The sequence below is a fragment of the Scleropages formosus genome, chromosome 7 (assembly GCF_900964775.1).
Source record: "Scleropages formosus chromosome 7, fSclFor1.1, whole genome shotgun sequence".
Taxonomy (NCBI): Eukaryota; Metazoa; Chordata; class Actinopteri; order Osteoglossiformes; family Osteoglossidae; genus Scleropages; species Scleropages formosus.
Window position 1 is genome coordinate 18,910,477 of NC_041812.1, and position 20,225 is coordinate 18,930,701.

The 20,225-nt window shown below is 40.9% G+C and overlaps 1 protein-coding gene across 1 annotated transcript; it reads right to left on the reverse strand.

Moving 5' to 3' along the window:
• Positions 1-1,255: 1,255 nt before the first annotated feature.
• sf3b3 (splicing factor 3b, subunit 3) lies at positions 1,256-19,999 on the reverse strand. Its single transcript, XM_018726669.2, has 27 exons — positions 19,893-19,999; positions 18,846-18,982; positions 18,544-18,699; positions 17,281-17,451; positions 16,877-17,049; positions 14,777-14,918; positions 14,401-14,513; positions 12,401-12,538; positions 12,058-12,161; positions 11,565-11,730; positions 11,222-11,317; positions 10,957-11,029; positions 9,379-9,530; positions 9,109-9,264; positions 8,600-8,755; positions 8,051-8,194; positions 7,559-7,681; positions 6,887-7,041; positions 6,413-6,587; positions 5,745-5,950; positions 5,346-5,502; positions 4,964-5,089; positions 4,376-4,588; positions 3,905-4,003; positions 3,492-3,635; positions 3,140-3,244; positions 1,256-2,703 (listed from the first exon to the last, which is right to left on the reverse strand). The coding sequence occupies exons 2-27, from the start codon at positions 18,913-18,915 to the stop codon at positions 2,563-2,565; spliced, it is 3,654 nt and encodes a 1,217-aa protein (XP_018582185.1). The 5' UTR covers positions 18,916-18,982; positions 19,893-19,999; the 3' UTR covers positions 1,256-2,562.
• Between the last annotated feature and the right edge of the window lie 226 nt (positions 20,000-20,225).

Genomic DNA, 20,225 nt, shown 5'->3' on the forward strand with positions numbered 1-20,225 from the left:
TAACCAATCGTTTCCATTTAGGTTTGTGTTAAGAGCCGTTATACTGTGATTTTGTCCAGGAACATCTGGGAAAACAATGACAATTTTGGGTTGGCTGAACCCTGACGCTAATACCTCAAAGCCATTACAAGTACTCGGAAAATAAACAAGGTCTTGACCAACCGTACATGAAAACCGCTTCAGTTTCATCAAAAACAACACAGAGCAGAAGGGTGTTTCAGGTTGGGAAGGAGCTCCCTTATGGACCCGTCTACCTCAAGTGCTTTTATCACAAACTCCACCAACACTGCTATCAAGATCAAGGGTCTGGACTTAATTCAATTTTCAGGAAAATGGCCAGCAAAGAAGAAATTGAAATAATATTTGAACCTAACAACTGTATTTATAGAGGTAGAAAAGAGAAACACATGTAGAGTTAATACACTGAAAAAAGTGTACTCACACAAGAGGCCATATATCCCTCACTTTTTTTTGGAGTCTAAATTCTTATGGATCCAGGATGTTAATGTAACATACTTTTAAACAGGATTTCAGGTATGTTCAGCAAAGCTAAACCCATCACTTCAGACAGCCTTACTTCTTCTTTTGTTCAAAATGTTTTCCAGCTAATAGACTCAAACAATCACAATCCAGTTTTATTGTTCACATCCCACAATCTGTATATTGTGTAGTTAATTCTCTTGCTTTCTGACTAATTCATTCATAAAATGAATGTGGCCAACAACACCCAAAAGACTAAGCCAGGTGGTCTTGGTCAGCTGTGAAATTCTCAAACTCTCTTGCTGGACACATCTGCTGATTGTTAATACCCAGGAGTGGGTAATCCAAGCCATTCCTCAACATTTTCAGGCACATTTGCTGCATACAATTAACATGCAATCCAATGACCTGAAATCGCAAAAAAAGCCTTCTGATATTGCATAACCTAAAATGCTAAATATTACAATGAAACATGCCTTTGGAATCAAGTTATTTGAATTGCACTTCCAGCTTACTCACCATCACTAGACTCCAACATACTTAACCTCTTATGTCACAAGACAAGCTCTTCCTCCCCTCATCAGAGAACCCTGCATTATAAGCCCAGCAACAAAAAACACAGAGCCAATGTCTCGAGTTCTTTTATAATCTTCATGTTATCTATAATGTAAATCCCACATATTTTTGGTACTTTTTGAGAATGCTTCCAAATGACAAAAACAAAAAAAAAAAAAAAAAAAAAAAAAAAAACTTTGCATCAAAGTAATAAACATCAGTTGAAGCAAACTATAATGGTTGGGAATTCACTTTCAGTTGATTTTTTTAAACGCTAGTTTTATTGTATTTATGATAATTATACACAACAGCTAAGAGTCAATTAGTACTAAGTACTTCTCAAAGGAATTTAAGCTGATGCAAGGGAAAGTGATGGACTGGGCATACCCTGAGTTTGATATTTCTGATACCAGAAAATCTCAGACTGTGCAGAACACATAAAAAATGTGGATGTGATACACAAGCCACTTGTTTTGCAGAACAAGACAGTATATGTGATTAAAACTCACTTCACAGTAAAATTCCATGAAAAGTATGGGTGCCATCTAAAGCAGCAGGTTAGCTACCCCACTTCAGTGTGAATGACTTCAGCGACGAACACTGAACCCATATGAAGATACAGCAAAGGAAATTAAGGACCAAGTACTCATTGTAGCCCCACTGAAGAACTTGACCTCTAGGCTAGGAAAACACAAACACTAGTATCAGTCCATTAACAGGTTCTATATCAAACAATGGTACTATGAATAACAGAATGGGTAAATCAAATTCCATGACCCACCCTCCCCATAGCAGACATGCAGTGACACCAAGAGAAACAAATTATATAAAAAAAGTTTATTTACAACAAACCCCTACCTTCGCCATTTCCCCCCCCCAATAAAAAGTATGGAATTTGTCTCCTACAGCTTGGCACCCATCAAGCTGGGTGGAGGTTTATATAATTAAGATTACAAGGTACAAACAAAAGATGAACACATCAGCTATGGGGGGGGGGGACTACTTAAATACCTTATGTCCAGCAACCGACAAACAAACTGGATTAAAGGGCAACTATTTTTCTCCTCAATCTTCGGTTTATCAAAGCTCAAACAAGTCAAACAAATTGTTCATTGTACAAGAAAAATGACACACTGAAGCTCATGTATGGTATGGCCTTGCCTGTGTATTGTGAAAGAAATTGTTAATTCATTCACAAATACACTGATCCAAATCAGGCGTATAATGTAAAAACACAACTTGTTTTGCTTAGTTTAAGTCCAACCACTGTTCAAAAAGAAAGTACAGTTTAAAAAAAAAAAGGAAAAAAAAAAGACCGAAAAAGATTATTAGGCTCCAAAAAAACCCAGTGAAAACAAAAGACAGCTTCAGTGTGTCTGCTAGATCAGTTGGTAGTTTGTGTGCTACAATGAGAACAAATCTGTACATTTGTCTTTCTAAATCTAAGAGCATGTAGCTGAGTGCCTGTGGGGTCAACTCCCAGCCCTCCCAAACTCCTGCCCTCCAGCTATCATGCTTTAAAATGGTCTAGAAGGCGTAGCGTGTGCGGATATCTTCCAGTTTTTTGGAGACCTCAGGGGGTGTGCGGTCCAGCTCCTCTGACACACTCTTCTGCTTGTTGGGGTCCATGGAATTGAACTGCTCACACAGGTCTCCATCAATTACATTCTGCAGAGGGATAAGTTAATTCATGTCACATAGGCAGTCTCCATGGCTCTCTAAATACAAACTTCCGCACTCATTTTGCAAACAAGTAGACAATTAAGTTAAGTCACTTCAGATGACTCCCTGAACTATATTTAGAAAAAGAAAAATTTAAGAGAAGCATTAAGTACTCTATGTCATGATCAATGGACATAAGTGAAACATTATCCTGCTCTTGAACTCCAACTTAAACCAGTCAGTCACACTAAACAATCCTTTAGTGCTCAATCATTACTCAGAACCAACTCGGAACAGAGATTAAACTAACAGTACAGACTAACAGAACACATCCTGTCATGAATGGGGGAGCAGTAGCCTTAAGCAATAGACATGTGCAAAATGTGACTGTAAGAGAAAGGTCTGCACGGAAATACAATATATGAGCTTGTCCGGTGACCACCTTAACAGGGAAGTAATAGGATCGGAAGCTCAGGTGGTCCCTTCCACAGAGAGGGGGGAACTCAGATCGCATGTGCATCTCCAAGTGCTGGAAGAAGTCATGGTCCTGGTGAGGAAGAGGAAAGAAACCAGATGGCACAGAAAGGGAGGAGGAGAGACTGTGGTCAGGTGCTCACTTATTTGCCTGGAAGTGCCAGCTTACATACTTGCAAAACAAATCAGTGTAATAAATAATCTTCAAAATAAACACAAACTGTGGTTTGATGTCAATTTTTGCCCCCCATTATTGTCAATAATTTTCACAATTAAAAGCAGCACCACCGTATCTGGGTGGAGGGTGGCAATGACAGTACCTCATGGGAAGTAAAGGGCACAAGAATGCCTATGCCTCCAGACAGAGTGGTGTAGACTAGTGACTCTGAGCCCCCTGGGATGAGTGTGGTCTTCTGTAGTGAGAGGACTGTCTCGCCAATGTGGTAGTTCACGATGACCTCAGCCTGGGTTATTTTTATTACGGGTAGAAGAATAAAGTTATAGCACCCTTATCTCATGCACAGTATCTGCTTACCAAACAGTAGCAAAAAAAGAAAATTCCTACAAACCAATTTATTACTGACAAACAAAGTCATTATGCGTTCTTTCACGGAGGAGTCAAAGGAGAAACAGAAAATAGCTGCAGAATATCAGAAAATCTGTCCAGGGAAGTTTGCCAACAATCTGCAAGGTTTGGTATGTCGTTTCCACAGAATGCAAGAGGCAAGCTTACTTTTTGGGAAGCCCCGTTGAGCAGCCCTCTATCCCACAGTGCTTTGTTCCCAGTGGGGTCTTCATCCACGTCATCACTGGTGTTGGGAGGCAGGCGAACCTAAAAGGATGGGGCAAAGGCATGGAAGAGTCCAGAATTAATCATCACGTAATAAACTACATACATTTATTGTGCACACAAAACACAGGAGATTATAAAACATATATCAACCTTACTTTTCCAGGATCCAACTGGTTTTCTATGCTCATAATGGGTACTGATTACTTCTCAAACATTTTCCAAAAATACATCAAAAGAAAACATACTGAATGTATAGTCATGTCTAGTCTAATAAATTTAGAATTTGTAAAAAACCAATCTTTGAGAGGCATTCCTTGTTTTCCTTAATTTGCCTCACCCATGCAACCTTAAACTTTAATCTCATGTCAAAAATAATTTGTTTATAGAAAAAACTGAAAATAAAACACGTACAACACTGATGTTTCCAAACTTGTCAGCAGATGCCATGGTGTCATAGTCTAGCAGGCAAGCTGTGGTGACCCAGCGTGGGTGTGTGTCATCAGCAAAGATAATCAGTTGGTTCTCATTGCGCTTATAGCGCACCCAAAACAGGCTCTCCTGGATATCAGATATGATCACTCGCTGCCCAATGGTATGGATCCCTGTCACCAGGTTCGGAATGTGCTGTAAAAAAAACCATCAGCACCACATCAGTAAACAGACATGAAATTGGCCACATTCACCATCAATAAAGTATGCAATTTCTGCATCTTGGATCAAAGTTTCACAATACTGGATTGCTCCCTGGATAATGTCTAGTTCTAATTCATTTTTGTTAACAATAATAAGGACTGTAATTAAGTGTGTTTTTAATTCTTTAAAAGAGAAAAGATAATGGTTCCTTTGAAATTAAGGTGATCACAAAAATCACACCATAAATCATTTGCTTTCTCCACAGCTTTCAGGACATACAACTGAACCCACAAAGTGTCCCTACCTGTACACAATCCAAGAATGAGTAAAGTGCTAGGTTTGTTTTGGCATGCGCCCTTGTCTCACCTTGTTCTCACACTTGCGGAGTAGCTTCTTCTTGCCCAAGTCATAGATGCGCAAGAGTTTGCCTACACCAACCAGCACACGACCCTGAAAAGGGGCTATGGCCAATGGGACATCCTCCACAGGGGTCTGTGTGAGAGATGTCATCTTAGCAATGTTACAAATAGACCCTTCACAGAGCAAACATAGTTCAGTACTGCATAACCTGAGAGCTACGAGGCTCAAACACATCAAATAAAAGAAAGATCAGTCGCTCAAAAGAAATGTTTAGAAGTTTCAATTCTGAGTGCAAGAGCTTTTCCTTTAAGTAGTCAGGTGTTCCCAACACATGACTAAACACTACCCAGAGACTGAAAGGCAAAATTGCACAAGTTAGTTTGCCCACCTTATGCACGAACTCCAGCTTGTCACCACCCCCAACAAGGCGATAAGTGTAGATAAAGCCACCTCCTACTGAGCGTGGATTCAGGATCAAGTCCCTGGCCACACCCACTAGGACATACCAGTCATCCCCGCCACTAGCAAATCGGCACACTGCAACACTGAGGGGTGCAGTAAGGGTGGGATGTGGGAACATTTCACAGGAAAGAAGAAAACAAGAGTTTGTAATTATTGGAATTACAAAGATTACTGAAAAGCTTAACTCCTCTTTCAACATACCATAAAATCACACCAGTGCACATTAATGTATTAATGCATACACACAAAAACACATGACTCATCTGAACATGCAGTACCCTAGTTTTGTCTTCTAGTACAGGCTGACACTAAAGGCACCACTGACCTGAAGGCAGCCTCATTCTGCTCCAGTTGAACCAAGTCCAAGGTAGTGCCTTGAATGGGGTTAACAAGGCGCACAAGTGAGGCCCACTGTCCTGACCCAGCCTTAGGTGCCCCAAAGATGGCCTCTGGAAGGTTCTCATTCAGGAAGGCAGCAGCCATCTCTGCAGCCAGCTCCCTTTCATCTTCTCCAGCAGCCTCCACCATCTCCTACAGGGGGCACCACAAAGGAGACACAAATGAGGAAGTCAAATCCTCTCAAGTCATAAGGCCACCATCAGTTTAGGCATACACATACCAACATGCATCTACAGTTCACATTGTTGAGTACAAAAACAGGTTCAAAACATCTGGTTTTCTGAAGCGCAAAAACCCAGTAACAGGAAATTCAAGGTTGTCCAAACAACATGTATTTTCCAGTCTGTTATGGAATTTTGTGGTGACTAGTATATGAACAGAGGTACAGATGGCACATCTGGTAGCATTTGACATGAGCCTAGGTTGCAGGGAGAAAGAGAGGCAGCGAGAGAGGGAAGTCTGTAGAGAGACGTTATACAAAGTGAAACAGACTTCCAGATTCGCTCCTCGCTTGCCCTGCCTGCTTGCCTACATGCTGTGCCCATTTCTGCTTAAAGACATAACATCGCAAACCCTTTACAGCTTTCTCCTCACCTCTGCCATCTGCTGCTTGCGCTGGGCCTTGGTGGCCTCTGTGTAGGCATTGTGATCTGTCTCGATAAGCACCAGGTTGTTGGTCTCTGGGTGGATCACAAACTTGCGAGGTGTGTACTGAAGAGGGAATGCAACTTGGTTGAACACTGCTCCAAGCTTCTCTAGAGCCAAAATCCTAAGGGGTGGGGGCAAGTAAGAAAACACCAAGAGATTGGAGATTTAAAAACCATATGGGGATCAAAGAGGGAGAATGCAGAGAGAAATAAGAGAATAACACAAATAGAGTGTGAACACTAAAGGAGTCATGAAATACAAAGATAACCTGTACAGCAGCTATTGGAAAATAAACTAAGAAAAAACTGCAACACATACAGTCAAGCACTCCATGGCAATCTAGGGTGCACCATTTTCTCTATCAGTTAGTGCTGGGCCTTCCTGATTTGAATTACAGTTGTCGGGCATGCAAGTACTTACCTCAGAGTGTTGGTGGAGATTGCCACGATACCCTCAGGGCACTGCTCTGAAGCGAAGCCTGAGGCATACTCCAGTGTCTCGTAGGACAGCGGTGTCAGGTGGAAGCGTGACTGGTAGGAATAGCTTAGCCAAGAACGGCTAGACATGGCCAGGACCTGCGGGATGAGCCAGGTATCACAAGAAGCTCAGCAAAACACAAAACACATCTGACATTGTCTTGTATACATTCCAAATCTGATCTCATATATGGTCCATAAAAAAAAAACCCTACTTCCATACAGTTAAACAGAAAATCACTTTGCAAATGGGAGGGGGGGGGGATTTCACTTTAACAAGAAGTTATGCTTTCAGTAAAAAATACTCCGTTGGTGCACAAGTACTATCAACATTTATATACAAGAGCAAAGGCTGATGCTGCCTGGTATCTAGAAATTTGGATTGGGAAATGAGAAACCAGTGCTCTGGTAGAGATTTATTTACTAGATACTGCATGAACCTGTACTGGTTTTCAATGAAAGCAAAAAAAAAAAAAAAAAAAAAAAAGACATGAAAATTCTTATAAAAAGCACTCATACAACAGAGAACTGATGTGATTTCTTGACAATATGTTAAAACAGCATTCTAAATATACCTTAAAACTAACAAAGAACTAGGTGAGTTTATTTCACTTACAGCTTCCTGCCCTTGCATTCTGACACGGAAGAGCTTGACAGGGCGAGACCCCAGGTAACGAGTGCGAGTGTCTGACAGGTCCCCTGTCACAGGGTCCAGAACAGTCCGCAGCAAGACTCCATTCTTCAGTGACAGAGAAAATCATGGTGACTCAGTTGTGGTGTTACTTTAAGTTTTGGTAATGTTCTACTAAAGTTTTAAAGTCTGTTTTACTTCTAATTACTTTTTCCAGGCAAGCTATTCAGCAAAATGAAGACATGAAACATTTAAAAACAGAATAATCTTCAGATGTGGTTATGTCAACTCTGACGTATACTGGCTCAGAATTTGGTGTTGAAATATTCAATTCAATTTGTTTTTATAGAGCGCTCTTCCCACGCAGTGACACAGAGCGCTTGAATACAGCCTAAATAGCATAAATGCATAGCCTTTCACAAAGTACACTATGCCAGAGCAGCAGCACAAATTGAAGAACAGGTATGTTCTGCTCACCTGAAGGCCGATATTGAGGTAGAGGAAACCAATGGAGGACTTCTCTCCAAGCTCATCCTGCTTCTCCACTCCGCCCATCTCCACTATGCACAGGGATTCAGGCTGTGCTGGCAATGCTTGCATGCTGAGGGGCTGAAGACAGTCCTGGAGAGCAGAGATAAAGGGAGGTTAACACACTGCCCCAGTCTAAGGACAGGAAAAGAAGGGCCTTATATAGCCCAGCAAAAAGCAGACACATGAGGATCTAAACCTCAGGAGTCCAATTTCATTACGAACTATCAGAAGCAATTGCTATGGACTACTGTTAATACTTCTTTTACGATAAAGGCCAACCCAACTGTTGAAAAAGAAAGAGGAACAATTGAAGTTACAAAAGCTCCTCTAGCCATTCATAATAGTGGCATTTCCCTATGTCATGCCAACACATGGAAGCGTGTATTGCAACTGAGACATACTGAGTAGGGTTTCAATTTCACAAAAGCAGTAACAAGTGGGCATGAAAACAAAGGAAACCTTTGAAACAAAGTCATTAGATGGGTGGAGACTCACTGAAGGATCCAAGGAGATGATGCGGACAGTATTGTCTACAAGACCCACAGCCAGGAAGCGGGAACGCTGCTCGCCTGGTGGAACATTAGCCAGGCTCATGCACACCACATCGGCTGACATCTCCTTCCGCTCTGTGTACTCATTCAGTTGACCCGACTGCAGAATGAAGCGTGGGTTAACAACTTGATTCACCACTCCTAAACTGTTCTAGATATGAAAATATTATATAAAAAGGACCATACAGCATGATTTATGAGTGACAGAGAAAGTATGTTCCACTGATGTATAGAAGAGTGACCCAATGTGAGTAGTGTATCTAGTAGTGTAAGTTATCTTGGTGAATAAGGTGTGTGGACTGATAACACTACATAGAATTCATTGGAAGTTGCTTTGGAGAAAAGCATCTACTAAACAAATAAATGTAATACAGGCCCACATTGCTAATGCCAAGAGGACAGATGTGCTCACTGTTAAAATTACAAGGGTGTTGCCCTCACTAGAACACTCACCGGGTCCATCTCAAAGTACACCAGCTCCCCTCCAGTCAATGCAATCACCACCTGTCTCTGGTTGACTGCACAGCGCACAATGGTCTTCTTACCGGGAGTCTTCCACTCATTGACGCGCTTGTCAGCCCGGATGTGACGGATACCGTCTGGGTACACCTAGAGAGGAATCCAAACAGGCAGAGCACACATTAGTGTACAGTCAAGAGAACCTACCTGGCTGCGATAGACCCAACTACTTCCCATTTCTAGACGTGGTAGCAGATTGATTACCTGGACTAGCGCATCTTCCCCAAGCAAGGAGCAGGACAAGGTAGGCGTGGTTCCCAGGAAACCAGAATCCGTCACTTCCTCTACAGTCTCTCCAATGGAGAGTACAAGGGTGGCATTGACGAAGGACACGATGATGTAAGCGTCAAACTCATCTGTAAGAGCCCGAAGAGAGAAGTGCTGCTTTCAGGGAAAAATTTAATATAGGAATGACTATTGTTCTCTGAAAAGCTAAGATGGTCTGTCATCACCACTTCTGAATCTGACTTCCCCCCCCATCTCTACCAAAAAAGTCACATAGGAACTAGAAACAGCAGTTACATGTCATGTCACACAAAGTTCAATACACTCAAAATATCCACAATGAATAAGCATAAAAAAAGCCATTAAAAAGTACTACCACTTTTGGTTTTTAGACATTTTCCATTAAAATTTGCTATACTGCACAAAAATTAATTTCACTACTGTGAAAAAAGGCATAAATGAAATCACTCGTTGCTCTTCCCTGTGCACAGAAAAAAAAAAAAACCTTGACATTCCTCAGACTTATTTTAAAACTGGTAAATTAGTCATCACTGAATGAAAACCTCAATGAAATTTACACAGCTTTGACCATTCTTTGCTAGCATGCCACAGCATAGCTGTTACATTGCTATTTTAGAGCAGTACTCCTGAAATTTAAACTTCTTGTCATTTGAAGGTTAAAATCTCTGCAGTCACATGGTTTCAAGGAAGAATTTGGCACACCAGGGACTTCCAGAGTGAGGCAGCAGACATTTGACACTCAGGATATTGGACATGTGCCATTATTGAGCTGACCCAAGACCAGAGCCCACTCTGCTATAAACAGAGAGGTTGAGCATTAATTTTCCATTCCCAGTTGAACAGAACTTTGGAATTCAGGGGACTTGCATGAAATTTGGCTCACAAACTCCTGCTGAAACTACAGGAGCCCAGTGAAACTGCAGAAAACTCTAACTATTGTATGTTGTACCACTAATGTTTTTCTTTAAAAAAAAAAAAAAAAGTGTTGAATTCAACTTTGGAAAACCAAAGGCAAACATAACGATAACAATAAAAAGAAAGCACTGATTCACAGCTGGCTTACTGCATATCTTCATTTAAATCTATACCTAGCAAGTTCAATCATATAGCTAAAATAATGTATTCCTTTGTTAGCTGTAATGCTGCATAACAAGAAAAACAATTATCAAAATGTAAAATGTTATGAACAATGTAATGTAATGTTAAATGAGAAATGCAATATTTAATAGCTGTTCTAGAAAATCCAGAAAGGTTGGGGAAATTCCAGCAGCTCTACCACAATGCAGATGGCATTTACATCTAATTGAACTTTCCTTAGTTTTGACAGGAAAACATTATATGCTTTCTACATAAGACCAAATAGGTTCTTACAAAAGCCATTTTGTAAAAAGTAAAGTATGCTTTTCAAAATTAACTTTTTTTTTTTTTTTTTTAAACTTTTAGCTCACCTATGCAATCACCCTGCTATTATTTTGGCAAAAGGCAGAAAAAAAAACACCACAGACTTTTATCAGAATTTTAACTGTTTATCAGTACCTTCGATGTGACGCCGTACTGTCCACACAGCATTGGGGTTACCAGGCAGCTCTGACACAGCCATCTCAGACACCTGAAGGGAGTGGCATAGCCCGAAGACAATGTGGCACGTGTCAAACACAAACATCCAACAGATAAGCATAACATATAAATAAAGCTGGGATCAGAGAAGTATACATTTTCTCCAATGGTAATCAGAGAAGAGACATGAGGATGCTCATCACTTCCACAGCAGGTCATTGTAAATTAGGAATCTGGTCAATACCTCCAGACCATGTCTCAAAACTCTCAGGGTGGATCGAGGTCCCCTGCCGCAGGCCACATAGAGCTGTGGTGTGTCCTCATTTGCCAGATCAGCAATCTGAAGGCACAAAGACATGCCCACTCACACTGTGATAAGCATCGTAAACTCAGCATTGGCAGCATGGCAAGCTCACACCCATTCACCAAATGTAGACAAATTATTAAAAAAGGCAGGAGTGGAGAAAAAAAATACCCAAAGTATTCTTCAAAGATTTATTAGCTTTTTGGGATTTTATTTTTTAAATCTAAAAACAGTATCAAAAGGTAAAGAAAACCTACACACACACACACACACACACACCTACCTGGCATGACATGATGGGTGACAGATTCTCCTGCTCATCCACCAGCACCAGGTTCTTCAAAGGCCGGGGTTGGAAGAAGAAAGTATCTCCTTCCTCCAGCGGCATGGCAGATGAGAACTCGGGTTCATCATCATCATCACCCAGGTGAGCGATCTGATAGAGGTAACTAAGAGAGAGAATAGAGGGAGACAAGGTTTCATATTCAGTTTCAGTACTAAGCATTAAAATATAGTAGTTAACAGGTAACCTCAAGTACACCCCCACCCGGAAAGAAACACTTTATAGAGAAATGCCTTGACAGTTCAGATTAAGTAAATTTTCCTTACTACATCCTTCAGAATGACTGGAGACATCAGGTAATCAAAAAGAACAACCTGAACAAGATATTTCAATTGGTAGTTGCAACACCAACACAACCTAGAGAAAGGAAGTAAGCGACAGAGGGGAAAAGTCGTAAACTTTAAAGTTTGTGCTTGACAAAACATCAACTCACTGGTTGCCGAATTCTGATGCGACAAACAAAAACCCGGTCTTCAGCACACACATGGCAGTTGCCACAGGGACGGTGTCAAAGTACTTCAGCCTGATCTCTGTCACCTGTCAGACAAACAGGCTATTGAAAACACAGATCTATGACTACACCAGGTCATCAAACGTTGACGCCTAAATGAGGAATAAGAAATAAAGGCTAGGATCAGAGTGTTACAAGCTCTCTCCAGTTCTCATCTGTCAGAGAAGAGACATGAAGAAACTCATCATATCCATGACATCATAGGTTATTTTCATGGCTTATCTCAAAAATCCCAACCCAACCACAGACATAAACCATTTCTCACCATCTCCTCATCTGTCTCAAGTGTGACCTTGAAGATGTCTCCCTGCTCTGTCTGTGCCAGGAAAAAGAACATGGACTTGGTCTTGTGGGTGGCTGAGCAGACAAAGATCATGCCTCGCTCTGGGTCATCAAGGTCATTCTGTCAAAGGGAAATAGCCAGAGGATCTAAGCCGGACTGCAACAATAGAATGAAGGTAATTTTGAAATTCTTGAGGCAACAAATACTCCCACACTTTGCTTAAAATGAGCTTTTAACACAGGAACAGCAGAGTGCAATTAATCATAAAATCCTGCTGAAAGCAGCAAATGAAGCTGGTAATCCTGCCCTAGACTTCAGTGCTTATCTGTTAATCCAATTCCATCTTTCAGATAAATTAATATCCTACTGGATTTTCAGTAGCTTTGCCTTTCTTAAAATGAAAGTTTCAAAGAATTTTCATTTTTGGAAAATGCAAAACAACAGTTATGAAATCTACATGAAAACTTGAGTTAGAGTTCCACAAAAACAAAACAGTTAGGATGAACAAAAAGCATTTTGGCCTTTAAATTACCCCTTTGTTGAACCATTGTTACCCTCACTGTATTCCTGTCAGTCTGAATACATTTCTGCTGTCCTCCCAGTTCAGAAGAAACTCTGGTCTAATTAGACTGTACAAAGATGACATTTGAAATGCAGCTCTCATTTAATGTTAATAATGCCATGGAGAGGAACTGTAGTAACAGGTGGCAGCAATGCGGGAATGCACACTTGACGAAAAGTATTAAACATATTTGCTGATGCGTTTACTATAAAAATATACAACGAAAACAAAATTATCTGTTTTAAGATGATAACTTCACAGAATGCATTTGATCACTAGCTCAAAAGGGCATACTTGATGAACATCTCAACAGTAAAACACACCCTACCCAAAGAATCTGAATGTGTTCCTAAAAATGCCTTTGCAAAACAATGGTCTGTATAGTTTAAAAAAAAAAAAAAAAAGCTGTTCCAATTTACATTTATTCATGTAGCTAACAATTTTCTCCAAAGTGATTTATAATGCTATGCTACTCACAATGATTCATTTGCATTTATTCATTTAGCATACGCTTTTCACCAAAGTGATGTACATCCCATAGATTCACCAATTTATACAGTTCTGAAGTTTTTACTGGATCACATTTCAGAACCGCTTGTCCCTTACGGGGTCACGGGGAACCGGAGCCTACCCGGCAACACAGGGCGTAAGGCCGGAGGGGGAAGGGGACACACCCAGGACGGGACGCCAGTCCGCCACAAGGCACCCCAAGCGGGACTTGAACCCCAGACCCACCGGAGAGCAGGACTGCAGTCCAACCCACTGCGCCACCGCACCCCCTATCAATTTATGGCAATTATCTTGCACAAGGAAACTTCAGTAGTATGTGGGATTTTACCTTGCAACCTTCGGATCCAAAGGATACAGCCTTAAACGCTATATTGTCTCCTGCCCCCATAAATTCCTTGAATTTTTAATCTGTTCACAGAATGACATAAATTCTCTCCAAAATGAATCAAAATCTAATCTAATCTTTACTGAGAACATCCTCCCTACCAACCTACCCATCAATCTTCAAAGAGAGGCTCACAGTAGAAACAAGCAGGGGAAGGACAGACTACACATCCCCTTTCACAGCAAGCCTCCAACCCCTTCTGTGAGACCCACAAGCATTTCCAGGCCTCCCAGGAGCCATCTTTGCAGCAGACCCTGAAAATGCCCTCTATTTCAAACTAGTTTTCTCTACCATCAAGTTTTACAAGACATTAACTTATCTGCAAATAACTTATTTTTTCCTCTAACAACAGTGGCAGAAGCTATGAATTCACAATAAAAATACTGATTGGAAAAATAAGCAGAAGTATAATTTGTAACCCAGACAATGTTAACTTTCAAGGGGTTTCAATACTTTTGCAATGAAGCAGCAGTGCTTATTAGACCCTCTATATTGCATCCTTTCAACCTTCTTCCATAAACTCACCCTCCTGCGTGGAATAGGGCAGCGTATATCTGGCTGGTCTCCAAAGTTCTTGTAGGTGATGTAGTTCTCGGAGCAGATGAGCACCCCACTGGGGCCATCGGAACCCCCTGGCACTGAAACCAAAATGGTGAATGAAGGACATGGCTTTGCCCAATAAAGAACCAGTATAAGCTATTAGTTCAACTCTCAATTAGACTCAAAGAACACAGGTTTTGTGTTGACTGCATTTGAATTACAATGACATATCATGTCAACAGGTACCAGTAAAGTTCTTTCTTGTACCGTAAAAAAGCAATATTACATTAAGGCTACTGCATAATGGGCTGCATTTTCCATCATGTCCTGATAACATCTGTGTCTACCTAAGGAAGCACACCTGTGATAAGGAAGTTTCCATGTTCCTCCAGCGCTTCGCTGTACTTGCGGACAACATGGTTCAGACCCAGGTCCAACTCATAGAAGGTCAATGTCTGCTGAGTGTTAGCTGCTGCCTCACCCGTCGGATCGTTGTCTGCTTCCTAAAGGGAGAGGGAGCCTGTGCTTGTCATAGTGGCTGGCTTATGGCAGCACTGACAGCAGTGTCTCAGAACTATGGACAATCAGTATATCAGAATAAAACAATCTGCACTGCCTGCTTCAGGCTTGTCCCATGAAATTTTGGTGGCCATGAAACAACACCTGTAAGGGAGAATTCAATGTGGATGCAACACTAGACTATTACACATCATTCACATACACATGTGCTGAAGTTAGTCTCCAACATACCTGAAAAGGAAGATTTTGGAATGTGTGAGAAAACCCAGAATAGCAAAAGGAATCCCATACACAGAGCTGTCAGGCTCACTGTAGACAGAGCTGGGGCTGCATTTGAACTCACTGCCCAGGAACATAGGCATCAACCCAAATACCAAAAAGCTACCTCCAGCCAAAGACACACATACAGTACATAAAACTCAATGTTTTTCTATTCCAAGAGATTTAGGTACATCTAACAAAATCAATATTACAGAAAACAGTTCCTTCTAAATATATACTATATATGTACACAAACACACAGTATAGAAGCATTCCCTTGTATCGTGACGTTCAGTAAAACAACTCTAGAAAAGTTGTAACCATGTTCAGTATACAGGTGGTCCTCAATTTACGATGGAGTTACGTTCTGTGAAATCCATCATAAGTCAAAAATATCGTAAAGTCAAAAATACATTTAATACACCAACCAAACATCATAGCCTTGCATATGTGCGATGGCTATTACGGGCTTGCCACCTTCATGCTGGGCAATTATCTTGAGTTTCTCAAGAGTAATGGCCCTCCTCTTCTTCCCACCAGCAGGAGATGCAGATGGATTTCTGTGACATTATAGATGCACAAAACACAACCGTGTGGCAGACTGAAAGATGGGGATCGCCGCCACTGCCCAGTATCGCGAGAGAGTATGACACTGCATTATAGCTTGCCCGAGAAAAATCAAAACTCAAAATTGAAAGTATGGTTTCTACTGAATGTCTATCGCCAGCTCACCATCGTAAAGACGAAAAAATCATAAGTCAAACCATCGGAAATCAGGGACCACTGCGCAAACAGATTGCTCCCAGTACTACAGACTTTTTTTCAGGTGTTTAAGGCAGACTGGTATGAAACAGAAATCGTGAACCAAACAGGTGCAGAATTTCCAACAATGACCTAAAAGTCACGACCAATAATGCATAGACTTTTCAACAACGGAGAAGTCAAAAACCAATCAGGACAGGAAGGTGGATTCGATCAAGCAGATGGAGAAAACTTTGAGGAGTTGCTGCAATCTCATTTTCATTTTGATCTGTGATTTCATTTTCTCAGTTATCATTCATGTAATGTGTATTTAGTATGTTTACGTGAGTTTAATAATAAAGAAAATTTCTGACCTAATTTAATCTATGTTTATTTCCTTCTTGATTATTTTTAATATCAACCTAATGCATCCAGTACTACTTCTTGAGACCGTTTTTACGTGTTTGAAGGGTGTTTGTGGAAATATTTGGGGGCGTCCATAAAGTCCAGAAACACATCCTTTCCCCCCCATTGAACATGATGCAAAAGTAACCCCAGATTTATGAACTTTTGGTATGCAGACCATTTTCAAAAATTAATCAGGTCTGTATAACAGTGATACTTGCATATTATTTTAAGGCTTACTAAACAAGATACACAAAACACTGACTTCTGAGGACAATTTTCCTAGGAAACTACTGAAAATAAAAACTCGTCCATGAGACAGTGCTTGGTAAAACTAATACCTATAAGATGATTACTTAAACTTGACAACTTCAATTTCTTAAAACTGCAAAAGATAAAATACTTAATTTTCCATACAAAATCTGTGTGCACCTGCTGCACAGCTTGCTTACAACAGTGATATAAAACAGAAGAATTAGACTTGGGCTCAGCAGTGAAATGTAGTTTTTGGACAGTACTGTTGCGTAACACTCACCTCATAGTCCATTTCCAGGCAAGCAAACATGGGGTTCTCAAAGCCCACATCAACACCCACAACATGATAAACCAGTGTGTTGGCCTTGTGAGCCTCCAGAGGGGAGGAGATGGTGAGACGAGCAGCAGCATCACGGTTCAGAATGTACACCAGCTTCTGCTTCTCAATGGCCCCTACAAGACATGTTAGATTGAAAGTTATCTACGGATGACAACAGAAACTTTCCCTATTACACAAAATCCTGCAGGTCACGGTAGTCATTTGGTAAGCTGACAGTTATTTTCACAAAAGTTACGTATTGTATTCAAAGTTGAGTCACAAAATTTTTACTCAATAAACAGAAAATTCTCAAACGTTGCGGTTAAAATCAAAAGGGATCCAACAATCGTACCACTCTTCCTTACCAATCATGACAGCACGTCCTTTGGGGTCAACAGCAAGGTACTGCCCTGGTACAATGCGCCTGCAGCCACTCTTGCCAAAGGTCTCCTGGTGCACTTTCTCAAACATGTTCTTGGAAGGGTGGTACTCCAGAATCACTATGCGCCCTGAGTCACTGCCCACCACAATGTAATCTAGACACAGAAAAACATTAAGATGCATCAAGTTCAAATACATGTGTCAGTGAACAAACCTGATAATTTAATTGGGTTTGTTATGGGGTGGCACAGTGGGTAGTGCTGCTGTCTCACAGCACCTGGGTGGTGTGAGAGGAAATGGGTTCAATCCCCGCTCAGTCTGTGTGGAGTTTGCATGTTCTGTCTGTGTGGGTTTTGGTGCTCTGGTTTCCTCCCACAGTCCAAAGACATACTGTTCAGGTTCCCCCATAGTGTGTGAGTGACACAGAGAGAGTGTGTTCCACTGATGTATGAATGAGTGACCCAGTGTAAGTAGTGTATCTAGCAGTGTAAGTCACCTTAGTGAATAAGGTGTGTGGGCTGATAACACTACATAGAGTTCAATGGAAGTCACTTTGGAGAAAAGCATCTGCTAAATAAGTAAATGTAATTGACTCATTGAGAACGTACACAGCAGTAAAACTGTGTAAACTTTGTTTGCATAACCATTGTTAAAAATGTATTAATAATTATATCCGAGTCTGCACTGTATACTGACAACAGTATTTCTCATGAAATACAAAAATGAAAATGATAAACAGTATACTCATTCCTGACATAATGGAGGTCCCATACAACAAAAAAAAAAATCTCTATTATAGTGAATGAAAATACACCTCCCCCCCCCATGAAATGGGCTCATGAATTCAGTACGGCAGCATTGCATTCATATGACGTGTCTTATTATACTTCAATTCATTAATTTTGAATAAATGCTTGTCTAATGCAGGGTCTTAGTAGTCCGGCATCTACCTCGCAAGCACAGGGTGTGAGACTATAAGGTGGACTGAGACATTTTGATAACTTTGCTCACAGAAATTTATCCATCCAATGTCAATAAACGTTTGTCCTGAGGAGAGCCGCAGTCAACTGCAGTGAGCCTATCCCAGAAATACTGGGCGTAAGGCTAGACGGGACATCAGTCTAACAGATATTTGTGATATAAAGGATTAACCCTGTTAAGCATGGGATGGGTATATTAGTCATACAATTATGTGCCACAACCATATAACAGAAAGTCAGTTTCCTGAAAATTTCAAAACAACACACCCTTTGTTCCACCAGTCAGCCTGAAGGCCATGAGGGAGCGGATAATTCCAAACACCTCCATGGTGAGCAGTGTGTGAACTTTCCCTGTGTTGGCATCAGGCCGCAGCAGTTCTAGGATCTTCCCTCTGGAAACAACAATCTCTTGCTGCTTGGTTCCTGATAAGTGGAGACACAAAAAGGAAAGGGTAGCAGAAAAAAACCTCAATGCGGCAAACAGGGTAAAAGCGGTGTGATATCAACTACCAATCCAACAGGAGGAGGACTGTTCAGCGTACAGCAAAACTGAACATTAAAACACATACCTGAAAAGTTGCCATGAATGGCATGGGTGATGCCTGTGGCTCGTTGTAAAGTCAGGTTGTACAGAAACATGGTGTCTGTCGTTCAACCTCCAGACGTAGGACAGGGAAGCAACAGCAGCTCCCTCTGGCCACAGAAGCTGTGGTGTGTAAATAACAAGGCGAGACATCAAAGACATATACTGTAGTACCTTTGATCGAGCTAGTTACCATTCTGTATAACCAGGTAGATCACTGCACAGTTATATAAGTATCACTGGAAGTCAATATACATTTACATTTATTCATTTAGCAAACACGTTTCTTCAAAGCGATGTACACCTCAGGAAAAAGTACAATCAATGAGTGCATTACATGAACAGGGGGAGAGATTTGGATTCAGACACGTGACTGAAGTACAGTCATTGGTCACATTCCACATCAGTACTATCACACACAAGTAGCTGCATAAAAGCCTGGTTTATCCATTATTAAACTATTTCTAAACAAAATTAAGCATAAACATTTACGTCACATGAGCAGCTGCATTCATATTTCTCCATTTTATTCAGCAATTTCTAATCGCAAAGCAAACATTTACACCTCAAATCAAATGTTAGCTAAACATGTACCCATGGCATGGAATCGTATTAGATAATAGCAGTTATTAAATTGTGCGCATTCCACGATACCCGTTTACTGTAAATGTGGCATAATTTTAAATTACTGAATCCTTTTCACCCGGCGGCTGCGCGGCGAAGCGGAAATTACGACTGCATTTTTTACAAGTAGGAGAAGCAGACGTGTAGCACGCTAAACTTGAAATGCCAGTGCTCCGGTACCACACAGAATGCATATTATAATTAAAAGTTGGTTATATCCATTCCGTGGTATTTTCAGTTACTGTTCTTTAAAACTACCCGCTGGTCAGTTTTACTCCATTCATTGTTGACTTATCCATGTCCTCCTTCAACGGGCCGTAAACCTAAAGTAATACACTCCGTTTTTGTACAAAATCCTACATTACATAGACCACACAAAACGCATTTGTGCTCTGGGAGCGCATATTACCAATGAAAGGGCTCAGATGCAGTCGATAATTTCTGGATGAAAATACATATGCAGACCAACAACCTCTCCGCTCCTGTAGGCCGCCCGGGAGTTCAGGGACCCGCGCAACTTCACTAACTTGAATAGTAAGTGGATTCGATAAAACCCTCAATGTTACAGAAACACCAAATCGACTATCCCATCCACACACTATACTAATTAGCGGGTTTGCAGGGGGCCTGAAGTCTAACTGTAAAGTAGGAAACGTTTAGCTGTCTTAAATGGTGCCTGTATACATTTCGAAAAATTTTATACAGTTGTAAACTAATAAACATTTAATAAACCCGATGAATA